General features: G+C 39.4%; 1 protein-coding gene across 7 annotated transcripts in view; it reads left to right on the forward strand.

Annotated features, from left to right (window-relative positions):
- Positions 1 to 20,000, forward strand: part of LOC138058190 (microtubule-associated protein futsch-like) — a 66,318-nt gene that overhangs the window by 28,741 nt on the left and 17,577 nt on the right. For 4 of the 7 annotated variants that reach the window (XM_068904079.1, XM_068904080.1, XM_068904078.1 and 1 more), the window contains 17 exons: positions 44 to 193; positions 1,206 to 1,292; positions 3,629 to 3,731; positions 4,524 to 4,623; positions 6,136 to 6,189; positions 7,056 to 7,127; positions 8,372 to 8,453; positions 9,173 to 9,268; positions 10,531 to 10,752; positions 11,686 to 11,718; positions 12,172 to 12,410; positions 13,991 to 14,091; positions 15,605 to 15,658; positions 16,487 to 16,558; positions 17,782 to 17,867; positions 18,587 to 18,682; positions 19,945 to 20,000. The exon at positions 19,945 to 20,000 is cut by the window's right edge and continues 166 nt beyond it. In XM_068904079.1, coding sequence (XP_068760180.1) covers positions 8,439 to 8,453; positions 9,173 to 9,268; positions 10,531 to 10,752; positions 11,686 to 11,718; positions 12,172 to 12,410; positions 13,991 to 14,091; positions 15,605 to 15,658; positions 16,487 to 16,558; positions 17,782 to 17,867; positions 18,587 to 18,682; positions 19,945 to 20,000 — 1,070 coding nt within the window. In that variant the 5' untranslated portion in view covers positions 44 to 193; positions 1,206 to 1,292; positions 3,629 to 3,731; ... (2 more) ...; positions 7,056 to 7,127; positions 8,372 to 8,438. Of the gene's footprint in view, positions 1 to 43; positions 194 to 1,205; positions 1,293 to 3,628; positions 3,732 to 4,523; positions 4,624 to 6,135; positions 6,190 to 7,055; positions 7,128 to 8,371; positions 8,454 to 9,172; positions 9,269 to 10,530; positions 10,753 to 11,685; positions 11,719 to 12,171; positions 12,411 to 13,531; positions 13,629 to 13,990; positions 14,092 to 15,604; positions 15,659 to 16,486; positions 16,559 to 17,781; positions 17,868 to 18,586; positions 18,683 to 19,944 lie in introns of those variants that run through there. The other 3 variants (XM_068904083.1, XM_068904082.1, XM_068904084.1) reach the window with 3 other exon arrangements.

Consider the following 20,000-nt stretch of genomic DNA (forward strand, 5'->3'; position numbering starts at 1 on the left):
TAACAATAACCCTTTCATTCGTTATGATCTCTTTATAATGCAGGTTCTCGAAGTGTACCATGATCAAGAGACTGGCACGACGGTTACAAAATGCAGGCATCCTGGGATTGTTATCCTTACTTGGTCACTGCCATTTTTACAGTTGCTAAAACGCGTAGATTGTGATGCAGACATGACTTGCTTTACCAGAATGGTACGTTATAAAGTGGAAAACATAAGTAAGGGCCTTGTACCCTCGCGTTGTCGTCAAAACTTTAACGCTCTAACGTTGCTGTCGTGCAGAGCACCGCAAAAATGTATGCTAAGATGCGTGTTGCACGTGCAGCAAGATTAACCAATGGTATTGTTGTTTCGTGGCGTTCTCGTGGATGACCACGCCGTAGATCTTAAAGTCCCTCATTTATTTACTGTAACTTTCACCACAACTGTCGTGGGGGTCGCACAACAGAGCCAGGCTCCAAATTAAGTGCGCCCTCCTTACCCTCCCAACCATGATATACCACAAAAGACAGACCACAACACCGGGAACTACATGCCCTACTTTTTGCGACAAGTGTGCGGGTTCTTTTACATCCCACAGGATTATGAACATTGAAGGGTTGTGAGACGGGACCACCGGCTTAACAGAAAAGCTAAAAAATGTATGCTAAGATGCGTGTCGCACGTGAAGCACGATTAACCAATGGTATTGTTGTTTCGTGGCGTTCTCGTGGATGACCGCGTCGTAGATCTTAACGTCCCTCATTTATTTACTGTAACTTTCACCACAACTGTGGTGGGGGTCGCACAACAGAGCCAGGCTCCAAATTAAGTGCGCCCTCCTTACCCTCCCAACCATGATATACCACAAAAGACAGACCACAACACCGGGAACTGCATGCCCTACTTTTTGCGACAAGTGTGCGGGTTCTTTTACATCCCACAGGATTATGAACATTGAAGGGTTGTGAGACGGGACCACCGGCTTATCGTCCTTATCCGAGAAGATCAGAGAGTTTAACCACTTGCAGATGTAATTACAAAGGCAGCACTTTCTCCTCAGTTATTTAAAGACCCTGAGTGTTGGTCCGGCCGGAGTTGAACTCATGACCTCCCGCGTGACAGCCCGGTGCTCAACCAACTGAGCCACCGGTGCGCGGCGGTTCTTTTTAGTATAGGAAAAAATATATGACAACTAGGTTTATACCGTTTAACTTTTCCTTCAGAACAATCTCTTGCTGTGTGGATACAAAAGTGGATATCTTCATCTCCATTCTCTGGTTCAGAGAAAAATGAAAGAGTCGCGAATGAAGGTATTTTACCATGGGTGTATTAGACAAAATGACAGATTAAGAGCGTATGATTATGCAGTGATTGAGGTTCAACTTTGAAAAAACGATTTCATTTTATGCTGGCTCCATTAGACCTAATCGGCTAACTTAATGTTGTACCCAATTCAATTCTCCCGAGATAAAGATTCTTTGTGTGTTGTATTTGTATGACAATGTAACATTCATATTTAAATGATATGGAGATACCTGAAACAAAACGTTTAATTCCCGAAGGATTTGAATTGGGTAGAACATTGAGTTAGCCGATTAGGTTTATCACACTTGCAGTGATTAGAGGCAGTGGTGAAAATTAGTACACTAGATTAATATTTCACTTCAAATGGATTTTTCTGCATAGAAATCGGCCAATCACAACGGCGGATGTAATCCATCAATCCGTCTCGCTACAGTGATTACGGACCTTAAGATCGGAGGACAAGGACGACTACGAATACGAGTTTTCGGTACGGAGCATGCGCATAAGGTTTGGAGGCCGACATTCTTCGAAGTCTGCGTGCCCAGAACGAAAAACTCATACTACAAATCCTTATAAACGGAAAGTCGTTGCACTTAACCTTTTCACTCCCAAGATCCAAATCTTAATTCTCCTTGCTCACTGCCATACATTTTTGTCCATATCTGTTAGGAGAATTTGGTAGTACATAAAGACAGTAGGGACCCTTAGATCGGAGGACGAGGACAACTACGAGTACTAGTTTTCGGTACTGAGCATTCGCGTAAGATTGGAGGCCGACATTTGTTGAAGTGCGCGTGCTCAAAACGGAAAACTCGTAGTCGTCCTCGTCCTCCGATCTCAAGGTCGCTATTGTTGGCAGTGAAAAATGAAACCGTTACATATTGTTGACGATGGTGGAATAAAAATAAAAGGGAGGGGTGAGAAGAGAAGAGAAGAGAAGAGAAGAAGGAATCTGTTCGTTATACCATTTGGGTAGGGTAATTAGACTTGATAAAGTCATCGTTTGACTGGTAGAGCGGTTTTCAAGTGAGTTTCGTAAAACCAAAACCAAAGTAATTACTTTGGCCAATCAAAAAGGACGGAGATAATCCAGTAAACCAATCAAAACTCGAATTATTTACACGTAGCCGACATGAAGTGCGGGAAAATGTGCAAGCGCGAACCACGATTGGTTTTGGTTTCACTTCTGATTGGTTGACAAAATGGCGCGAGAACTTTGAACCAATCACTGAATGCAGTAATCATAAAGCAATTGAAAGTAATTATCTAATTACTTTCGACACTCAATTGAAAACCGCTCTTACTATTGTGCTCAAAACTACAAATGTTTTATTATAAAGTAGGTACGCTTGACTTAAGTCATATCATGGCGTGAAAAAGATTTTTAGTCGCAAGGCAACGTCGTGAAGGAAAGCAGTCTTCTTTTGCCCAAACTGAAATATTAACAGAAGAGACAAGATATACATACATAAAAGCCGATTTTTTTTATTATTTCTTGAGCGAAAAGATCATAGCAGTGTTAGTTAAAGTGCTACTATGACCAAAAAATCAATTCTTCTTTTTCTTTGGATTTCAAAACTATGTTCACTAAACACCAAGTGACCCAAGTTTTTAGACTTGATTTAAAAAAAGACACCTGTTTATTTAAACAATAATTTTTTCTTTTAATGGTCTGCCAATACTAACTTTAAAATCTGGAAAGAACTGGATCGAGGAGAAAAGAACGCACGGTCAAAGACTCACTAGTTTAAGAATGCAATGCGTGTGTACGCGGATGAATTAATATGTAGCGCGAGAGTTTCGGGCTTTCAACCTCTCAAAGTAATGTTTTGTACATACAATAAACTGCATTTCCTCGCTAAAATTTTGAGCTAGTTAGTAAATGACGTCACTTTTCGTGAAATCTAACCCTCTGAGGTCTAAGTGGTCAGTTTTGAACGTGAGTGATGGCGAACCGTGAAATCCAAAACTTGCACTCAAAGTAAACAGCCTTTGGATAAAAATCAAAGCTCATAATTTTGCCAGCTAGGTGTTAACCGAACACACTTTAAAAATCTGAAGAAAGAAAGAAAGGAAGTGATTTTTTGATCATAGTAGCAAATAAAGGAGTTAAACTTGGCTTTATGCTTGAGCTATCGTGCTATCTGTAGGAAAGTTTTATCAGGCTTGCTTGCAACAAAGATGGCTTCATAGCTGAGTTGAAGAGTATTGCAGTACAATTTCGCGGTTACGATTTCGAATCCCATTGAAGACGGCGGTTTTTCCAGTCTTCTTTGCGGCTGCTTAAGTCTATTCGCTGAAACTGTGATGCAAGTTGAGTTTAATTATTCCCTTTTTTCAGATGAAAGGATGGTGGGTTCAAAACACCTCCAGCCCAGAGATCACCAAGACGGTGTTAACAGTGTGGATTCTAATGACATTTTAGAGATCTTCTGCAGTGCTAGGTAGTAAGAAGCATTATTTCTTGAGATGCAATCGATTACCGTGACTTCGTTGTTTACTGGAATTCCTTCAAGGGCACCCAACTAGCAAATTAAACCAAAAGCCTTTCAGAGACATTTTTAGGTTTCTTGTAATGTATAAAGGCTGTCTAAAGAGATATTTTCATCACCTACAAGACTTCGATCTGTTCGGATATCTTACCTGAAAGTTAAAGTGTCCGAAAACATTAGGGAATGAGATCTTCAAATTGCAAGCTGAACGTTACCTCTAAGAATTTCCTAGCGAACCGCTTACTCATCCGAAACTTCTAGGTGACCTTTTGTCAAAAATTGCAAAAAATATCCTTTCCGAAAACGTAAGGGACTACTATTCCCTGGTTGCTAATCCTTTAGGTGATGTTTTAGTAAGAAATATATAGCTGTTTGGAAATGTATTACCGAAATTCGTAGGACCGTATGAGTCTCCCGAACACATATTTCACCGAAGATTATCGTTGGGTGCCCCTGTTCCTTCGATTCTCGTATTGCTAACAAGACGTGTTTAGGTCTAGGGCCTCTAGAATACTTAAAAATGAAACATTTATGACCTTTAGACTATTAGAACAGATGCTAACGACTTCACCACATTGACTCTACATGTCCAACACTAGGAGCTAGGGGAACATCTACTGTCTTTGTTGTCCAACATGGCGCCGCAAACCACCCATTTCGAAACTTTCTTTGGGTACTACTTGCTATTTAGAAATCAAAAAGCTTCATCGATAAAATGAGCACGTTTTTTTTCTTATGTTATAGCTGCGATGGTGTGATTAAAATTTGGGACAAAGACAAGACCCTTCTTCGTGAAATTATAATGACGAAACATTAACGGTTGCTTCCTTTCTCAACGATCAAGGTAAGATTTTGTTTTCACAGAGTTGTTCCTGTTGATGTTTCTGAATATTTTCTCTCATCTGGGAATTTTCAGCTGCCGTAGTTTACATCAACGAGTGTCTGGCTCTTAATCAGTGCTAATATCCGGTAGTGCACTTAATAGACCCTTCTACAAAATGGCGGCCGGGAATTCAAATAAGTTGAAATGAAAAACTAATACCGGAAATAGAAAGAACACCTTTACTGTAGTAACCCTGCAAAGTTTCGGCATATCAGGTGTAATATCAGCTGTGAAAATGTAAAAACTAAAAATGTACAGGTGTTTGTATGATTGGTGGGTATGGCGTATACCGCCAGTCATACAAGCGTCTGTAAATTTGTCAAATTTTAACTTACATTTTCTCAGCTGATATTGACACCTAATTCGCTGAAACTTTGCAGGGTTACTAAAGTAAAGGTGCTCTTTCTATTTCTGGTATCGGTTTTTCATTCATTTCAATTTTTAACTCAGTCACATCGGTTGCCACCATTTTGGAGAAGGGTGTATTAGGCGCACGACGAGTGGCCCCTAGATCTTCTCTCCAAAGTCGACATCACTCACGTTTGGGAATACTGTTAAAGGGTTTGACAGTGATGACGCAGTAGTGAGAGCACTCGCCTCCCACCAATGTGGCCCGAGTTCGATTCCCAGAGCCGGCGTCATATGTGGGTTGAATTTGTTGGTTCTCTACTCTGCACCGAGAGGTTTTCTCCGGGGTACTCCGGTTTCCCCTCTCCTCAAAAACCAACACTTGAATTGATTTGCGTTAATTGTTAATTTCGGTTTACGGTCTCCCCAATTAGTGCTCTAGCGCTAGAATGACTAGACATTTTAAATACAGTTCCTTTCCTTTCCTGTAACTTCACATTGTGTCCCCAAAACTGCGGTCCTAAAGAAAAGATCAACAGCTGCATTTAAACACACCAAGGCATAACGTTAAAACTCTTACACTTACCATATTGTTGAAAAATGGTAGTAAATGCTTAGACTTAAACGGAAATTTGATAATTGCATGTAGTCAGTCAGTATGGACGGCAATGCCAACCAATTACAATATCAGTTGGGAGTAAACATTTGCGTGGTCTCAACTATTTACCGATGATCTCATCTTTGATTGTGAGATATGTGAAGATCAGTATTTTATGACTCTTAGAGCGAGCGAATGATCATTGAAGTTGTACAAAATTTAAGCAGTTGCAGAGGAACCCTTAAAAAAGGTAAACCAAGGCTTGAATGGGACTTGAACCCCATGCATGCGAGATTGTGAAAGACGCCTATTTTACAGTCGTTCAATCACCTCGTATCTCGCAGCTTATTATCTTGTTGGTGGCTACATAGCTCAGAGTGTATAGATGCTTTGCAATCATTCTCTATAGACACAGGTAACAATGGTGCAATGCACAATTGCTGGTGGACGAACAGTTTTTCATCTTCAAGGAAACTACCGTTCTGTTTCATAGTATATATGATGCACTGACTCAAACTCCTTTTTAGGGGACATTCTCATTGGATTCAAACAGCACATCTTTATAATTCCAAACGCAAAAGGTAGGGGAAAAACTAAATTACTTTCAATTGGTTTCTCTTTTAACCTTTCAATTTAAATTAAAACCTCCGTTGAAAGGTCAAGAAATTATGCTTTGCGGAAAAGCATAATTATGTTGAATGTAATGTATGCAGAGTACTAATTGCTGTAATCATGACCGACAATCAATATTTGTGCATAATTTCCAATTATTAGTTAATTTTTTCTGGAAATTATAATGTTAACCTTCAATTAACAATTAAAAACTGTGTTGTAAGGTCAAAAAGCATGCCTTGCGGAAAAGCATAATTTGTTAAATGAGATGGATGCAGAGTACTATTAATTATATTTATTATAGGCGACAATCAATTCCGATGATTAGTTAATTTATTCTGCATATTTATGCGATTCCACGAGAACTCCTTTGTCCATCGTTTGGGACGCTTGATTTGTATGCGCGTGCTCCAGGTTCAAATTAGTCTCATGCAGGCTACTGCCTGTAGTTGTCTTCAGTGAATTTAAAGAGGCTATGTCACGCAAAATGATGCAATTTCATGACACCCAAAATACCCAAAAAATTGCAATAACCGCTTAAAACTGTTGAACAACTTAAAAGAAATTGTGCAAGAGGACCACATTGCTTTTTATCCTGCTCCATTGTAAGATGCGTTAGAGTAAGGAGGTAGGTCAGTTGGCATCTGTCTCGCATTGTTCACTGTGTCGGCTGGCCATGGTCTTCCACCTTTCTCTGTCACTGCATCGGCAAACACTCACGAACCCGCTTTTTCCTGTTAGTGATGTTGTAGTTAACTCCGCCAGGCAGCTTAAGAGCTGACAAAACAACTACAGTATATGCCAAATGAAATGACTTTGGCTTTTTTTCTCATAGTTTACCCCATGAAGGATGGCTTACTGTCTGCTTCTGGAGATGACAATCTGGATGACGATGCATTTGAAACAGGTTTGTTCGTTTCTGTTTTTTTTATATTTGTAAAAATCTGATCATTCACTTTTCTTTGCCTTTGTACATAGTTAATGCATCGAGATGGTTATGAAACTCCTTTGTTTCTTTTTTTTCCCGTATTTTTGGTCTTGACCCTGCACAAAACACACCTTTCGAGGAGATAACCAATCAAATGTTTGGATTAAAATTTTGCGAAACTCGTGCGAAGCAAAAACAAAAGATTGTGCAGGGTCACGGTCAATTCAGCATCGATTGCCACAACATTGTTCTCGCTTTTGAAGGGTTTAAGGTTTCATAACCATTCCCTCGATTAGTTGCTTTGCACTCCAAAGTCGCTCCTCATCAATTCGAGTAAATGTGAAGCTAAATTAGTTTTTGCATTGTGAGAAAGCTTGCTCTTGAAATACCTGGTCTTTCCAAACTACCACGTGTGATATGATTGGCCGTTTTGTATGGTGATCCTCGTTTCCAGTGTCTTTCATCTCGCCATACATAATGCAATGTTCCCGGTCCTTGTGGGACTGACGAAAGCGAAAGTGCAGTACTGTGGACCTGGGGAGCATAGATGTTCAGTTCAGAAAGTGACATTTTTTTGGGTCTGTTGTGTGGATCTGAAGTACTTTGGTCTTAAGTACCGATTTCAAAATGCGTAGCTTTTCAGTGATTGTTGTGAATGCCTGTAATAAAAGTAAAAAAATGCTCGTGCTCTCAGCGATATTGTTCGAGAAACAAATGGCACGGGTTCCTCTTTCCTGCATCTTCTTGTTTTCGGGTATCTCTCTCTCGCCGGGCCTCGTTTCTCGAAAGTCCCGGAACTTTTCGGGCGTGTTTTGGGTGACATAAAACGCCTGATAACGAAAACATGTTAACAGATCAGCTTTTCAGGATAAGCGGATTGTAGTTTTGAAAATTGCTTTTGGGCCCGAAAAGTTTACGGGACCTTCGCCAAACGGGCTCCTGTACCTTTTTCGGGTTTTTTCGTTCTCCTTCTCTCCTGTATCTTTTCAGGCTTTTTGGGTCTTTCTCTCTGACTCCTGTATCTTTTCTTTCGTGTCTTTTTATTTTACACCATATAGAAAGGTAGTTTTGACTGATGGTATGTTACGCTGACCAACCTGGCAGTGCAACAAATGTTGAGCAACAGTTTTGCAGAGTTTAGTTAAGACGTTACAACACGGTCCCTTGTGTTATTGGTTGCTTATCACTTCCAATTTATTTGTTATTACTGTTTTCTTGAACAGAATCTGATATCTACGAGGACCCGTCAGTGAGATTTGAAAGAAGATCCTGCAACCAGACCCCACGAACATGTTTAATTACTTGGTAAATTACTTGCTAGCTTTAAGTGGTAGACATGAACTTACTTTAATTAGATGACTGTCCTAATAATCTCTTGACTGTATAGCGACGCTGGATTCGGTGGAGACCTTGAAGCCCTCCAGACTCGATCAGTGATTGGGGAACAAAGAAATAGATGATAGTAATCAGCTATTTTATTAAGGCTTGGGTCTGTTGCATCATAAAGAATGGAACAATTTGTGACGTCAACTGAGGATAAAATTTTTTTGCGTGTGCCTTGCGACAAATGATTTCCAATAGGCCACTTCGGAAAATACCATAATACTCTTTGTTTGTCCCCCCGAATTTTGCATAAGCATTGTTTTTGTTTTCTCTTGGGACAATTGTAAGTCCCAGGAGAAACTGGAAACAGTGCTTTTGCAAAATCTGGGGTGACAAACAAAGAGTATTATGGTATTTTCCGAAGTGGCCTATTACCCAGCTTTGTCTTAACTTTTTGTCTAACAAATTTTAAGGGAGGTTTCTACAATAAAAGAATAATGATATTTCGCTATTGAGCGTTATGTTTGTTTCCAAATACCAATTGGTAAAACGTGTTCAATTTTTCACTTGTACTGCGCACACACACACACAAAAAGAAATCTTAAGTTAAGGAAAAAATGTTTTATTGTGCCAGAAACTTAATTTTGTGGATCAAACTTTTGAAGACGCTGTCTCAGTGAAGCAATCGCCATTTGTTACAGGTTCCTTTTCCAAACCTGCAGTTAAAGACGTCTTGGTTCATGGAAGGAAGACCACCACCAGACCTTGAGCAACAAAACCAACAGGAAGAAAAAGAGGTCTGTGTTTTCTCTTCTAAATTGGCCAAAGCTGATTGGGTGCCTTTATCGTAGAGTCCATCGTGTGTCACGATTGGAGGTTCAAATAAGGAGTTTTAGCAATGACAACGACAAATTTAATGGCAACGAGGTGAAACACTTACATACATACAGACTTATTGACTTTCCCCAAGGGGGCTTTTCAAAGACATTATTAACACAAATGTATTCCTATTTACAATTAAAAGATAAAATTTTAAAAATTGTTAAAAAATATAAGTATTAAATTACAGTTCTTTAAGTAATTTGGTCCTCAGGCGATGTTTAAAAACAGTGACTGAATCACACAGTTTAAGAGAATAATCTAAAGAGTTCCATAAATTAACTATTCTATAATAAAAAGTTCTTTGGCCGCTAGCGGTTTGAAAAAGTGGAATGTTCAACAATTGCGAGTTTCTGGTGCTACGACCGCTCACCTCGGCACGCTTTAAAAATTTTGAAGACAGATATTTAGGGGCGTGGCCCGTCATACATTTAAAGGCCATTGTAGCGCTTTCATAATGTAACTGGTTTGCCGCAGGTGGCTTCATGTGGAAAATAGACTCCTGCTGCACTTGCGCAGCGTTCACGTCCGGCATGTATTTTATCACAAAAAAAGGCGTGAAACGAGCAAGTTCCAAGTTACGATGACGTTACGGCTGTTTGAATGTGTAATTTGACCTTGGGAAGGATGATAAACCAGTTGCTTGGCAACGGGTAGAAGGCGAATTGAAAAATCAGAGTCCTGGTCAGGGTACTGGACCCTCGGGAGTTCTAGTAGCTCAATGGGTAGAGCATCCTACCGGTGTTAAGGAGGTCGTTAATTGTCAGGTGCCCATTTGCCGCTGTTGCCAAGAATCTAGGTTATCATCGTGAGCAGCAATATTTGATCCGTTGTTTAAAGCCTTTTGTACCAATCCTGCCATAGGTAGCTTCGCTCATGTATATGTTGTGATTCTATATATATATATATTTTTTTCGGGTTTAAGATTTTTCAAACCAGTTCAAATTCTGATTATCATGATCTGAAAACAAAGGAAAAACCGAAATTGAACTAGCTCGAAAATTTTTTAACCAAATATAAAACTGAGCCATGACATGTACATTGCACAATTCGAAAAGCTTGGAGTAATCGCAAAATATGTATTATGGTATGAAAAATTATTACTTACCGATGTGGTCGTTAAACCTCCCTCTTTTTTGTCTTTTTATTGGAATTTTCATTTCTGTACTTTTCATTCTAGTCAATTAGCTCAATGTCAGACAGCCTTTCTTTTGCGCCAACCGAAGTTTATTTCTCCCCGTCCTCCACACTAAGGAGATTGTCCATGGCTAGTTCAGTTGCGTTGTCCGAGCACCAATCCAGGTCAAAATTGTGGGAACTTCCCGAATTTTGTGACTCGCCTCTTTCTTCGCCACCGAGAACTCCGCCACCAGAGCCAGCAATGCCCTCCACACCTCCACTGGTAAGGTTACTATGTGAAGACTGTTTTCAAAGGACGGTGAACTTTTTGCTTGTAGGGTGCGTCATGCGCTAATCATTGGAGATGGATCCATTTGTAAATAGTTACGCTTGAGATTAATTCATGGACAGTGGATGCTGGATATCACAAAGCTTCTGAATACCATTTGTCACACAACGCACTGCATATGGGATGCTTGCTGTGCAGGCTAGCCCACTAGATTGACGGACCAACCCACTCATGTACACCATTTAGCTAATTGTATTTATATTTTCATTGTATTTGAATAATAATAATCATCATCATCATCGTCATCATCATCATCATTATCATAATAATAATAATCATAATAATAATAATGATAACAACAATAATAATAATGATAAAAACATTAATAATAATGATAACAATAATAATAATAATTATAATAACAATGATATTGATAATAATATCTGGCTTGCTACTCGCCCTTTCTCGCAGTCAGAGACTGAATTGCTAAGGGTGCAGCTCAACGGGGTCGGACCGAAGGAGCTGTGCAGCCGGCTAGTCGTTTAGCCACCGAACACGACCCATGCAGAGCATGGAGCACAGCAGCACAGCCAGATGCTGGGAGTTGATTTTGCCGAGGGAGGAAAACCGGAGGGCCCGGAAAAAAACCCTTGGATAAGATTGAGATTGATTGAACGTAGGATGTGATCCCTGGTCCGCAGAGGTGGGAGGCATGAGTGTTACCACAGGGCCATCCTTACTTCCCTTGAGAATGACAGTTATCGCGGCAATTAACTTGGCAATTACTTACATTGCGTAAAACGCCTGCGAGTTTTAGTAAAGTTTTTAAATGAAATATCTTGTTACTGAACATGTCCCATTTTTGTGAGCCACGTGTCTTTTTTTTTGACATTGTGTAAATTCTTCGTACTTTTGTTTGTTTTCGAGGAGAAAGAGTCCGATGAAGAGCTGAGTGAAGGTGTAGTGTTTTTAATGCTAATAGTACTTGGGTTGATCTCAAATGTTTGATATTTAATGTGTTTTATTAATATCTATAATAGGCCAGTTTCGTATTCTAACGGCTGGACTGGATCTAGCATGAAAATGGCCTATTTAATATGCGTAACATATTTGTTTCATAAGAATACTTTGTTCATATTCCCAGAAGACATATGTCGAGGAATTTCTCTGTGTAATTCCCTGCAGTGAGGGAATAATCTGTGTATATAACTGTGTAATGAGAGATTATCAGGGTAAAGTTCTGCTACGGCAGTCTGAAATTTTCCTGTGCACCTACACACATTGTATTGTTTTTAAGAGGTGTCTAAGGTCATGGACAACAAATAGTGTCCTTTTGTTGTGCCCGAATGTAATCCAGGCTTATGGTTTTAAGTTATGATTTTGTAAAATCAATAACATCGTTTTTCGTAACAGATGAGAAAGCCAAGGACGAGCCAGTACAAGGAAGCCAGCCCTCCTGCGATCAATGCACTGGTGCTCTCAAACAAGAAGGAAAGAGAAACGTCCCTTTTATTCCAAGCTTCCGGAGAGGCAGACTGGGTAATATATCAATCGACAGCAAGTCGTTACGGTCTGGCCGTGGAGGTCCCGGTTATGCTGCTCCGGTTGTTAGAAAAGTGGCTACGGAAAACTCTGAACCAAAGAGTTTTAAGGTAATAGGTCGATAGCGCCCGCATAACATGCTGTCAGCCTTTATAGTTGTTGCAGTCAAGCCAAGTGGCCTCGCAAAACTAGGGACAAATTTCACGGCAAGAAGAGCATAATTTTATTGTAAACGAAGAATTGTTGGTTTAGAAAAACGTTTTCTTCCTAGTAAAAATGGTGAAGTATGAAGCTACCTCCAAGTGAAACCAGAAATAATTATGCGTGAACACTTTAAAATATGGCACCCAGTCCCTCAAATTATTGTGTGTTTATTGGTAAACAAATTACGGTAGGTTGTCCAGTAGTTCCTCGACAAAAGGAACTCTCGACTCCAACGCGAAATAAGTTTAAAATTATAATTAAAAAAAAAAAAACGTTTGTATCCGATATAAGTAATTTTTAGAATCGCCTATTTTTGTTTTTAGATTTTGCGGTTTTTTGTCATCTCGAATAACTGTTACATGTTACGGTTGCACTATTGTTATTAATATAAAAGTTATTTGAGTCAAAACAATAGTGTTTTCGATAATGTGACCAGCAGCAGTTTGCATACTAAAACAAAAGGAAGCATTTTTATGAAATTGGAGTTAAATTCCCAAAAGAATATTTCACTAGTCCAACACGACCCCTCCAACATGGCCGCTGTGAGGTCATGTTTAAACAATCAAGTAGGCAACCATAACACATCACAGTTATTCAAGATGGCGGCGCCCAGAAAATTTGAAAGTGAATATACTCTTTATGAAAAAAAAGGTTCCCACAAATGTTTCCAAACATTATTTCCTTCGGTTTTAATTTATCGATTCCCTTTGAGATTGGCATAGGTCCATGCAGATATACCAGGCAACACGTCCTTTTTGGGTCGTAAGTTGAATGGGAAAAAAATATGACAGGTGAAGAAACGAATGGTTTTAAGTGGAATCCAGACCTTCCGGCAACACTTAAAACCTGTAAAATCATGCTGAGAAGGCGCATCACTGCTTGACTTAAACAATGGTACTCTGGGCAGCAACACACCTGTAAAGGAACTGGGACTGGGATAAATATCATTTTCTACCCTTAGCCAAGACATCCTCCAAAGCCAGTTGTAAAGAAAACAAAGAAATCAAAGGAAAGTGAAAAAGAAGATTCTGTAGAAAGGTCTGGCAACCAAGATGGTTACAAGAGTGACAACGAGAGCACAGCAACTAAAGAAGACATGAACGTAGATGATGCTGTGAGCGAAAGTAAGAACGATGATGCTTCGTACCGGCCCACGACACATATTTCACCGAAGATTATCGTTGGGTGCCCCTGTTCCTTCGATTCTCGTATTGCTAACAAGATGTGTTTATGTCTAGGGCCTCTAGAATACTTAAAAATGAAACATTTATGACCTTTAGACTATTAGAACAGATGCTAACGACTTCACCACATTGACTCTACATGTCCAACACTAGGAGCTAGCTAAGGGAAACATCTACTGTCTTTGTTGTCCAACATGGTGTCGCAAACCACCCATTTCGAAAGTTTCTTTGGGTACTACTTGCTATTTAGAAATCAAAAAGCTTCATCGATAAAATGAGCACGTTTTTTTCTTATGTTATAGTTGCGATGGTGTGATTAAAATTTGGGACAAAGACAAGACCCTTCTTCGTGAAATTATAATGAACGAAACATTAACGGTTGCTTCCTTTCTCAACGATCAAGGTAAGATTTTGTTTTCACAGAGTTGTTCCAGTTGATGTTTCTGAATATTTTCTCTCATCTGGGAATTTTCAGCTGCCGTAGTTTACATCAACGAGTGTCTGGCTCTTAATCAGTGCTAATATCCGGTAGTGCACTTAATAGACCCTTCTACAAAATGGCGGCCGGGAATTCAAATAAGTTGAAATGAAAAACTAATACCGGAAATAGAAAGAACACCTTTACTGTAGTAACCCTGCAAAGTTTCGGCATATCAGGTGTAATATCAGCTGTGAAAATGTAAAAACTAAAAATGTACAGGTGTTTGTATGATTGGTGGGTATGGCGTATACAGCCAGTCATACAAGCGTCTGTAAATTTGTCAAATTTCAACTTACATTTTCTTAGCTGATATTGACACCTAATTCGCTGAAACTTTGCAGGGTTACTAAAGTAAAGGTGCTCTTTCTATTTCTGGTATCGGTTTTTCATTCATTTCAATTTTTAACTCAGTCACATCGGTTGCCACCATTTTGGAGAAGGGTGTATTAGGCGCACGACGAGTGGCCCCTAGATCTTCTCTCCAAAGTCGACATCACTCACGTTTGGGAATACTGTCAAAGGGTTTGACAGTGATGACGCAGTAGTGAGAGCACTCGCCTCCCACCAATGTGGCCCGAGTTCGATTCCCAGATCCGGCGTCATATGTGGGTTGAATTTGTTGGTTCTCTACTCTGCACCGAGAGGTTTTCTCCGGGGTACTCCGGTTTCCCCTCTCCTCAAAAACCAACACTTGAATTGATTTGCGTTAATTGTTAATTTCGGTTTACGGTCTCCCCAATTAGTGCTCTAGCGCTAGAATGACTAGACACTTTAAATACAGTTCCTTTCCTTTCCTGTAACTTCACATTGTGTCCCCAAAACTGCGGTCCTAAAGAAAAGATCAACAGCTGCATTTAAACACACCAAGGCATAGCGTTAAAACCCTTACACTTACCATATTGTTGAAAAATGGTAGTAAATGCTTAGACTTAAAGGGAAATTTGATAATTGCATGTAGTCAGTCAGTATGGACGGCAATGCCAACCAATTACAATATCAGTTGGGAGTAAACATTTGCGTGGTCGCAACTATTTACCGATGATCTCATCTTTGATTGTGAGATATGTGAAGATCAGTATTTTATGACTCTTAGAGCGAGCGAATGATCATTGAAGTTGTACAAAATTTAAGCAGTTGCAGAGGAACCCTAAAAAACAGGTAAACCAAGGCTTGAATGGGACTTGAACCCCATGCATGCGAGATTGTGAAAAACGCCTATTTTACAGTCGTTCAATCACCTCGTATCTCGCAGCTTATTATCTTGTTGGTGGCTACATAGCTCAGAGTGTATAGATGCTTTGCAATCATTCTCTATAGACACAGGTAACAATGGTGCAATGCACAATTGCTGGTGGACGAACAGTTTTTCATCTTCAAGGAAACTACCGTTCTGTTTCATAGTATATATGATGCACTGACTCAAACTCCTTTTTAGGGGACATTCTCATTGGATTCAAACAGCACATCTTTATAATTCCAAACGCAAAAGGTAGGGGAAAAACTAAATTACTTTCAATTGGTTTCTCTTTTAACCTTTCAATTTAAATTAAAACCTCCGTTGAAAGGTCAAGAAATTATGCTTTGCGGAAAAGCATAATTATGTTGAATGTAATGTATGCAGAGTACTAATTGCTGTAATCATGACCGACAATCAATATTTGTGCATAATTTCCAATTATTAGTTAATTTATTCTGCAAATTATAATGTTAACCTTCAATTAACAATTAAAAACTGTGTTTTAAGGTCAAAAAGCATGCCTTGCGGAAAAGCATAATTTGTTAAATGAGATGGATACAGAGTACTATTAATTATATTTATTATAGGCGACAATCAATTCCGATGATTAGTTAATTTATTCTGCATATTTATGCGATTCCACGAGAACTCCTTTGTCCATCGTTTGGGACGCTTGATTTGTATGCGCATGCTCCAGGTTCACATTAGTCTCATGCAGGCTACTGCCTGTAGTTGTCTTCGATTTCATGACACCCAAAATAACCAAAAAATTGCAATAACCGCTTAAAACTGTTGAACAACTTAAAAGAAATTGTGCAAGAGGACCACATTGCTTTTTATCCTGCTCCATTGTAAGATGCGTTAGAGTAAGGAGGTAGGTCAGTTGGCATCTGTCTCGCATTGTTCACTGTGTTGGCTGGCCATGGTCTTCCACCTTTCTCTGTCACTGCATCGGCAAACACTCACGAACCCGCTTTTTCCTGTTAGTGATGTTGTAGTTAACTCCGCCAGGCAGCTTAAGAGCTGACAAAATAACTACAGTATATGCCGAATGAAATGACTTTGGCTTTTTTCTCATAGTTTACCCCATGAAGGATGGCTTACTGTCTGCTTTTGGAGATGACAATCTGGATGACGATGCATTTGAAACAGGTTTGTTCGTTTCTGTTTTTTTTATATTTGTAAAGATCTGATCATTCACTTTTCTTTGCCCTTGTACATAGTTAATGCATCGAGATGGTTTTTTTCGCGTATTTTTGGTCTTAACCCTGCACAAAACACACCTTTCGAGGAGATAACCAATCAAATGTTTGGATTAAAATTTTGCGCAACTCGTGCGAAGCGAAAACAAAAGATTGTGCAGGGTCACGGTCAATTCAACATCGATTGCCACAACATTGTTCTCGCTTTTGAAGGGTTTAAGGTTTCATAACCATTCCCTCGATTAGTTGCTTTGCACTCCAAAGTCGGTCCTCATCAATTCGAGTAAATGTGAAGCTAAATTAGTTTTTGCATTGTGAGAAAGCTTGCTCTTGAAATACCTGGTCTTTCCAAACTACCACGTGTGATATGATTGGCCGTTTTGTATGGTGATCCTCGTTTCCAGTGTCTTTCATCTCGCCATACATAATGCAGTGTTCCCGGTCCTTGTGGGACTGACGAAAGCGAAAGTGCAGTACTATGGACCTGGGGAGCATAGATGTTCAGTTCAGAAAGTGACATTTTTTTGGGTCTGTTGTGTGGATCTGAAGTACTTTGGTCTTAAGTACCGATTTCAAAATGCGTAGCTTTTCAGTGATTGTTGTGAATGCCTGTAATAAAAGTAAAAAAATGCTCGTGCTCTCAGCGATATTGTTCGAGAAACAAATGGCACGGGTTCCTCTTTCCTGCATCTTCTTGTTTTCGGGTATCTCTCTCTCGCCGGGCCTCATTTCTCGAAAGTCCCGGAACTTTTCGGGCGTGTTTTGGGTGACATAAAACGCCTGATAACGAAAACATGTTAACAGATCAGCTTTTCAGGATAAGCGGATTGTAGTTTTGAAAATTGCTTTTGGGCCCGAAAAGTTTACGGGACCTTCGCCAAACGGGCTCCTGTACCTTTTTCGGGTTTTTTCGTTCTCCTTCTCTGCTGTATCTTTTCAGGCTTTTTGGGTCTTTCTCTCTGACTCCTGTATCTTTTCTTTCGTGCCTTTTTATTTTACACCATATAGAAAGGTAGTTTTGACTGATGGTATGTTACGCTGACCAACCTGGCAGTGCAACAAATGTTGAGCAACAGTTTTGCAGAGTTTAGTTAAGACGTTACAACACGGTCCCTTGTGTTATTGGTTGCTTATCACTTCCAATTTATTTGTTATTACTGTTTTCTTGAACAGAATCTGATATCTACGAGGACCCGTCAGTGAGATTTGAAAGCAAGAAGATCCTGCAACCAGACCCCACGAACATGGATAATTACTTGGTAAATTACTTGCTAGCTTTAAGTGGTAGACATGGACTTACTTTAATTAGATGACTGTCCTAATAATCTCTTGACTGTATAGCGACGCTGGATTCGGTGGAGACCTTGAAGCCCTCCAGACTCGATCAGTGATTGGGGAACAAAGAAATAGATGATAGTAATCAGCTATTTTATTAAGGCTTGGGTCTGTTGCATCATAAAGAATGGAACAATTTGTGACGTCAACTGAGGATAAAATTTTTTTGCGTGTGCCTTGCGACAAATGATTTCCAATAGGCCACTTCGGAAAATACCATAATACTCTTTGTTTGTCCCCCCGAATTTTGCATAAGCATTGTTTTTGTTTTCTCTTGGGACAATTGTAAGTCCCAGGAGAAACTGGAAACAGTGCTTTTGCAAAATCTGGGGTGACAAACAAAGAGTATTATGGTATTTTCCGAAGTGGCCTATTACCCAGCTTTGTCTTAACTTTTTGTCTAACAAATTTTAAGGGAGGTTTCTACAATAAAAGAATAATGATATTTCGCTATTGAGCGTTATGTTTGTTTCCAAATACCAATTGGTAAAACGTGTTCAATTTTTCACTTGTACTGCGCACACACACACACAAAAAGAAATCTTAAGTTAAGGAAAAAATGTTTTATTGTGCCAGAAACTTAATTTTGTGGATCAAACTTTTGAAGACGCTGTCTCAGTGAAGCAATCGCCATTTGTTACAGGTTCCTTTTCCAAACCTGCAGTTAAAGACGTCTTGGTTCATGGAAGGAAGACCACCACCAGACCTTGAGCAACAAAACCAACAGGAAGAAAAAGAGGTCTGTGTTTTCTCTTCTAAATTGGCCAAAGCTGATTGGGTGCCTTTATCGTAGAGTCCATCGTGTGTCACGATTGGAGGTTCAAATAAGGAGTTTTAGCAATGACAACGACAAATTTAATGGCAACGAGGTGAAACACTTACATACATACAGACTTATTGACTTTCCCCAAGGGGGCTTTTCAAAGACATTATTAACACAAATGTATTCCTATTTACAATTAAAAGATAAAATTTTAAAAATTGTTAAAAAATATAAGTATTAAATTACAGTTCTTTAAGTAATTTGGTCCTCAGGCGATGTTTAAAAACAGTGACTGAATCACACAGTTTAAGAGAATAATCTAAAGAGTTCCATAAATTAACTATTCTATAATAAAAAGTTCTTTGGCCGCTAGCGGTTTGAAAAAGTGGAATGTTCAACAATTGCGAGTTTCTGGTGCTACGACCGCTCACCTCGGCACGCTTTAAAAATTTTGAAGACAGATATTCAGGGGCGTGGCCCGTCATACTTTTAAAGGCCATTGTAGCGCTTTCATAATGTAACTGGTTTGCCGCAGGTGGCTTCATGTGGAAAATAGACTCCTGCTGCACTTGCGCAGCGTTCACGTCCGGCATGTATTTTATCACAAAAAAAGGCGTGAAACGAGCAAGTTCCAAGTTACGATGACGTTACGGCTGTTTGAATGTGTAATTTGACCTTGGGAAGGATGATAAACCAGTTGCTTGGCAACGGGTAGAAGGCGAATTGAAAAATCAGAGTCCTGGTCAGGGTACTGGACCCTCGGGAGTTCTAGTAGCTCAGTGGGTAGAGCATCCTACCGGTGTTAAGGAGGTCGTTAATTGTCAGGTGCCCATTTGCCGCTGTTGCCAAGAATCTAGGTTATCATCGTGAGCAGCAATATTTGATCCGTTGTTTAAAGCCTTTTGTACCAATCCTGCCATAGGTAGCTTCGCTCATGTATATGTTGTGATTCTATATATATATATATATTTTTCGGGTTTAAGATTTTTCAAACCAGTTCAAATTCTGATTATCATGATCTGAAAACAAAGGAAAAACCGAAATTGAACTAGCTCGAAAATTTTTTAACCAAATATAAAACTGAGCCATGACATGTACATTGCACAATTCGAAAAGCTTGGAGTAATCGCAAAATATGTATTATGGTATGAAAAATTATTACTTACCGATGTGGTCGTTAAACCTCCCTCTTTTTTGTCTTTTTATTGGAATTTTCATTTCTGTACTTTTCATTCTAGTCAATTAGCTCAATGTCAGACAGCCTTTCTTTTGCGCCAACCGAAGTTTATTTCTC

The sequence above is a fragment of the Montipora capricornis genome, chromosome 7 (assembly GCF_036669925.1).
Source record: "Montipora capricornis isolate CH-2021 chromosome 7, ASM3666992v2, whole genome shotgun sequence".
In the NCBI taxonomy this organism is placed as follows: Eukaryota; Metazoa; Cnidaria; class Anthozoa; order Scleractinia; family Acroporidae; genus Montipora; species Montipora capricornis.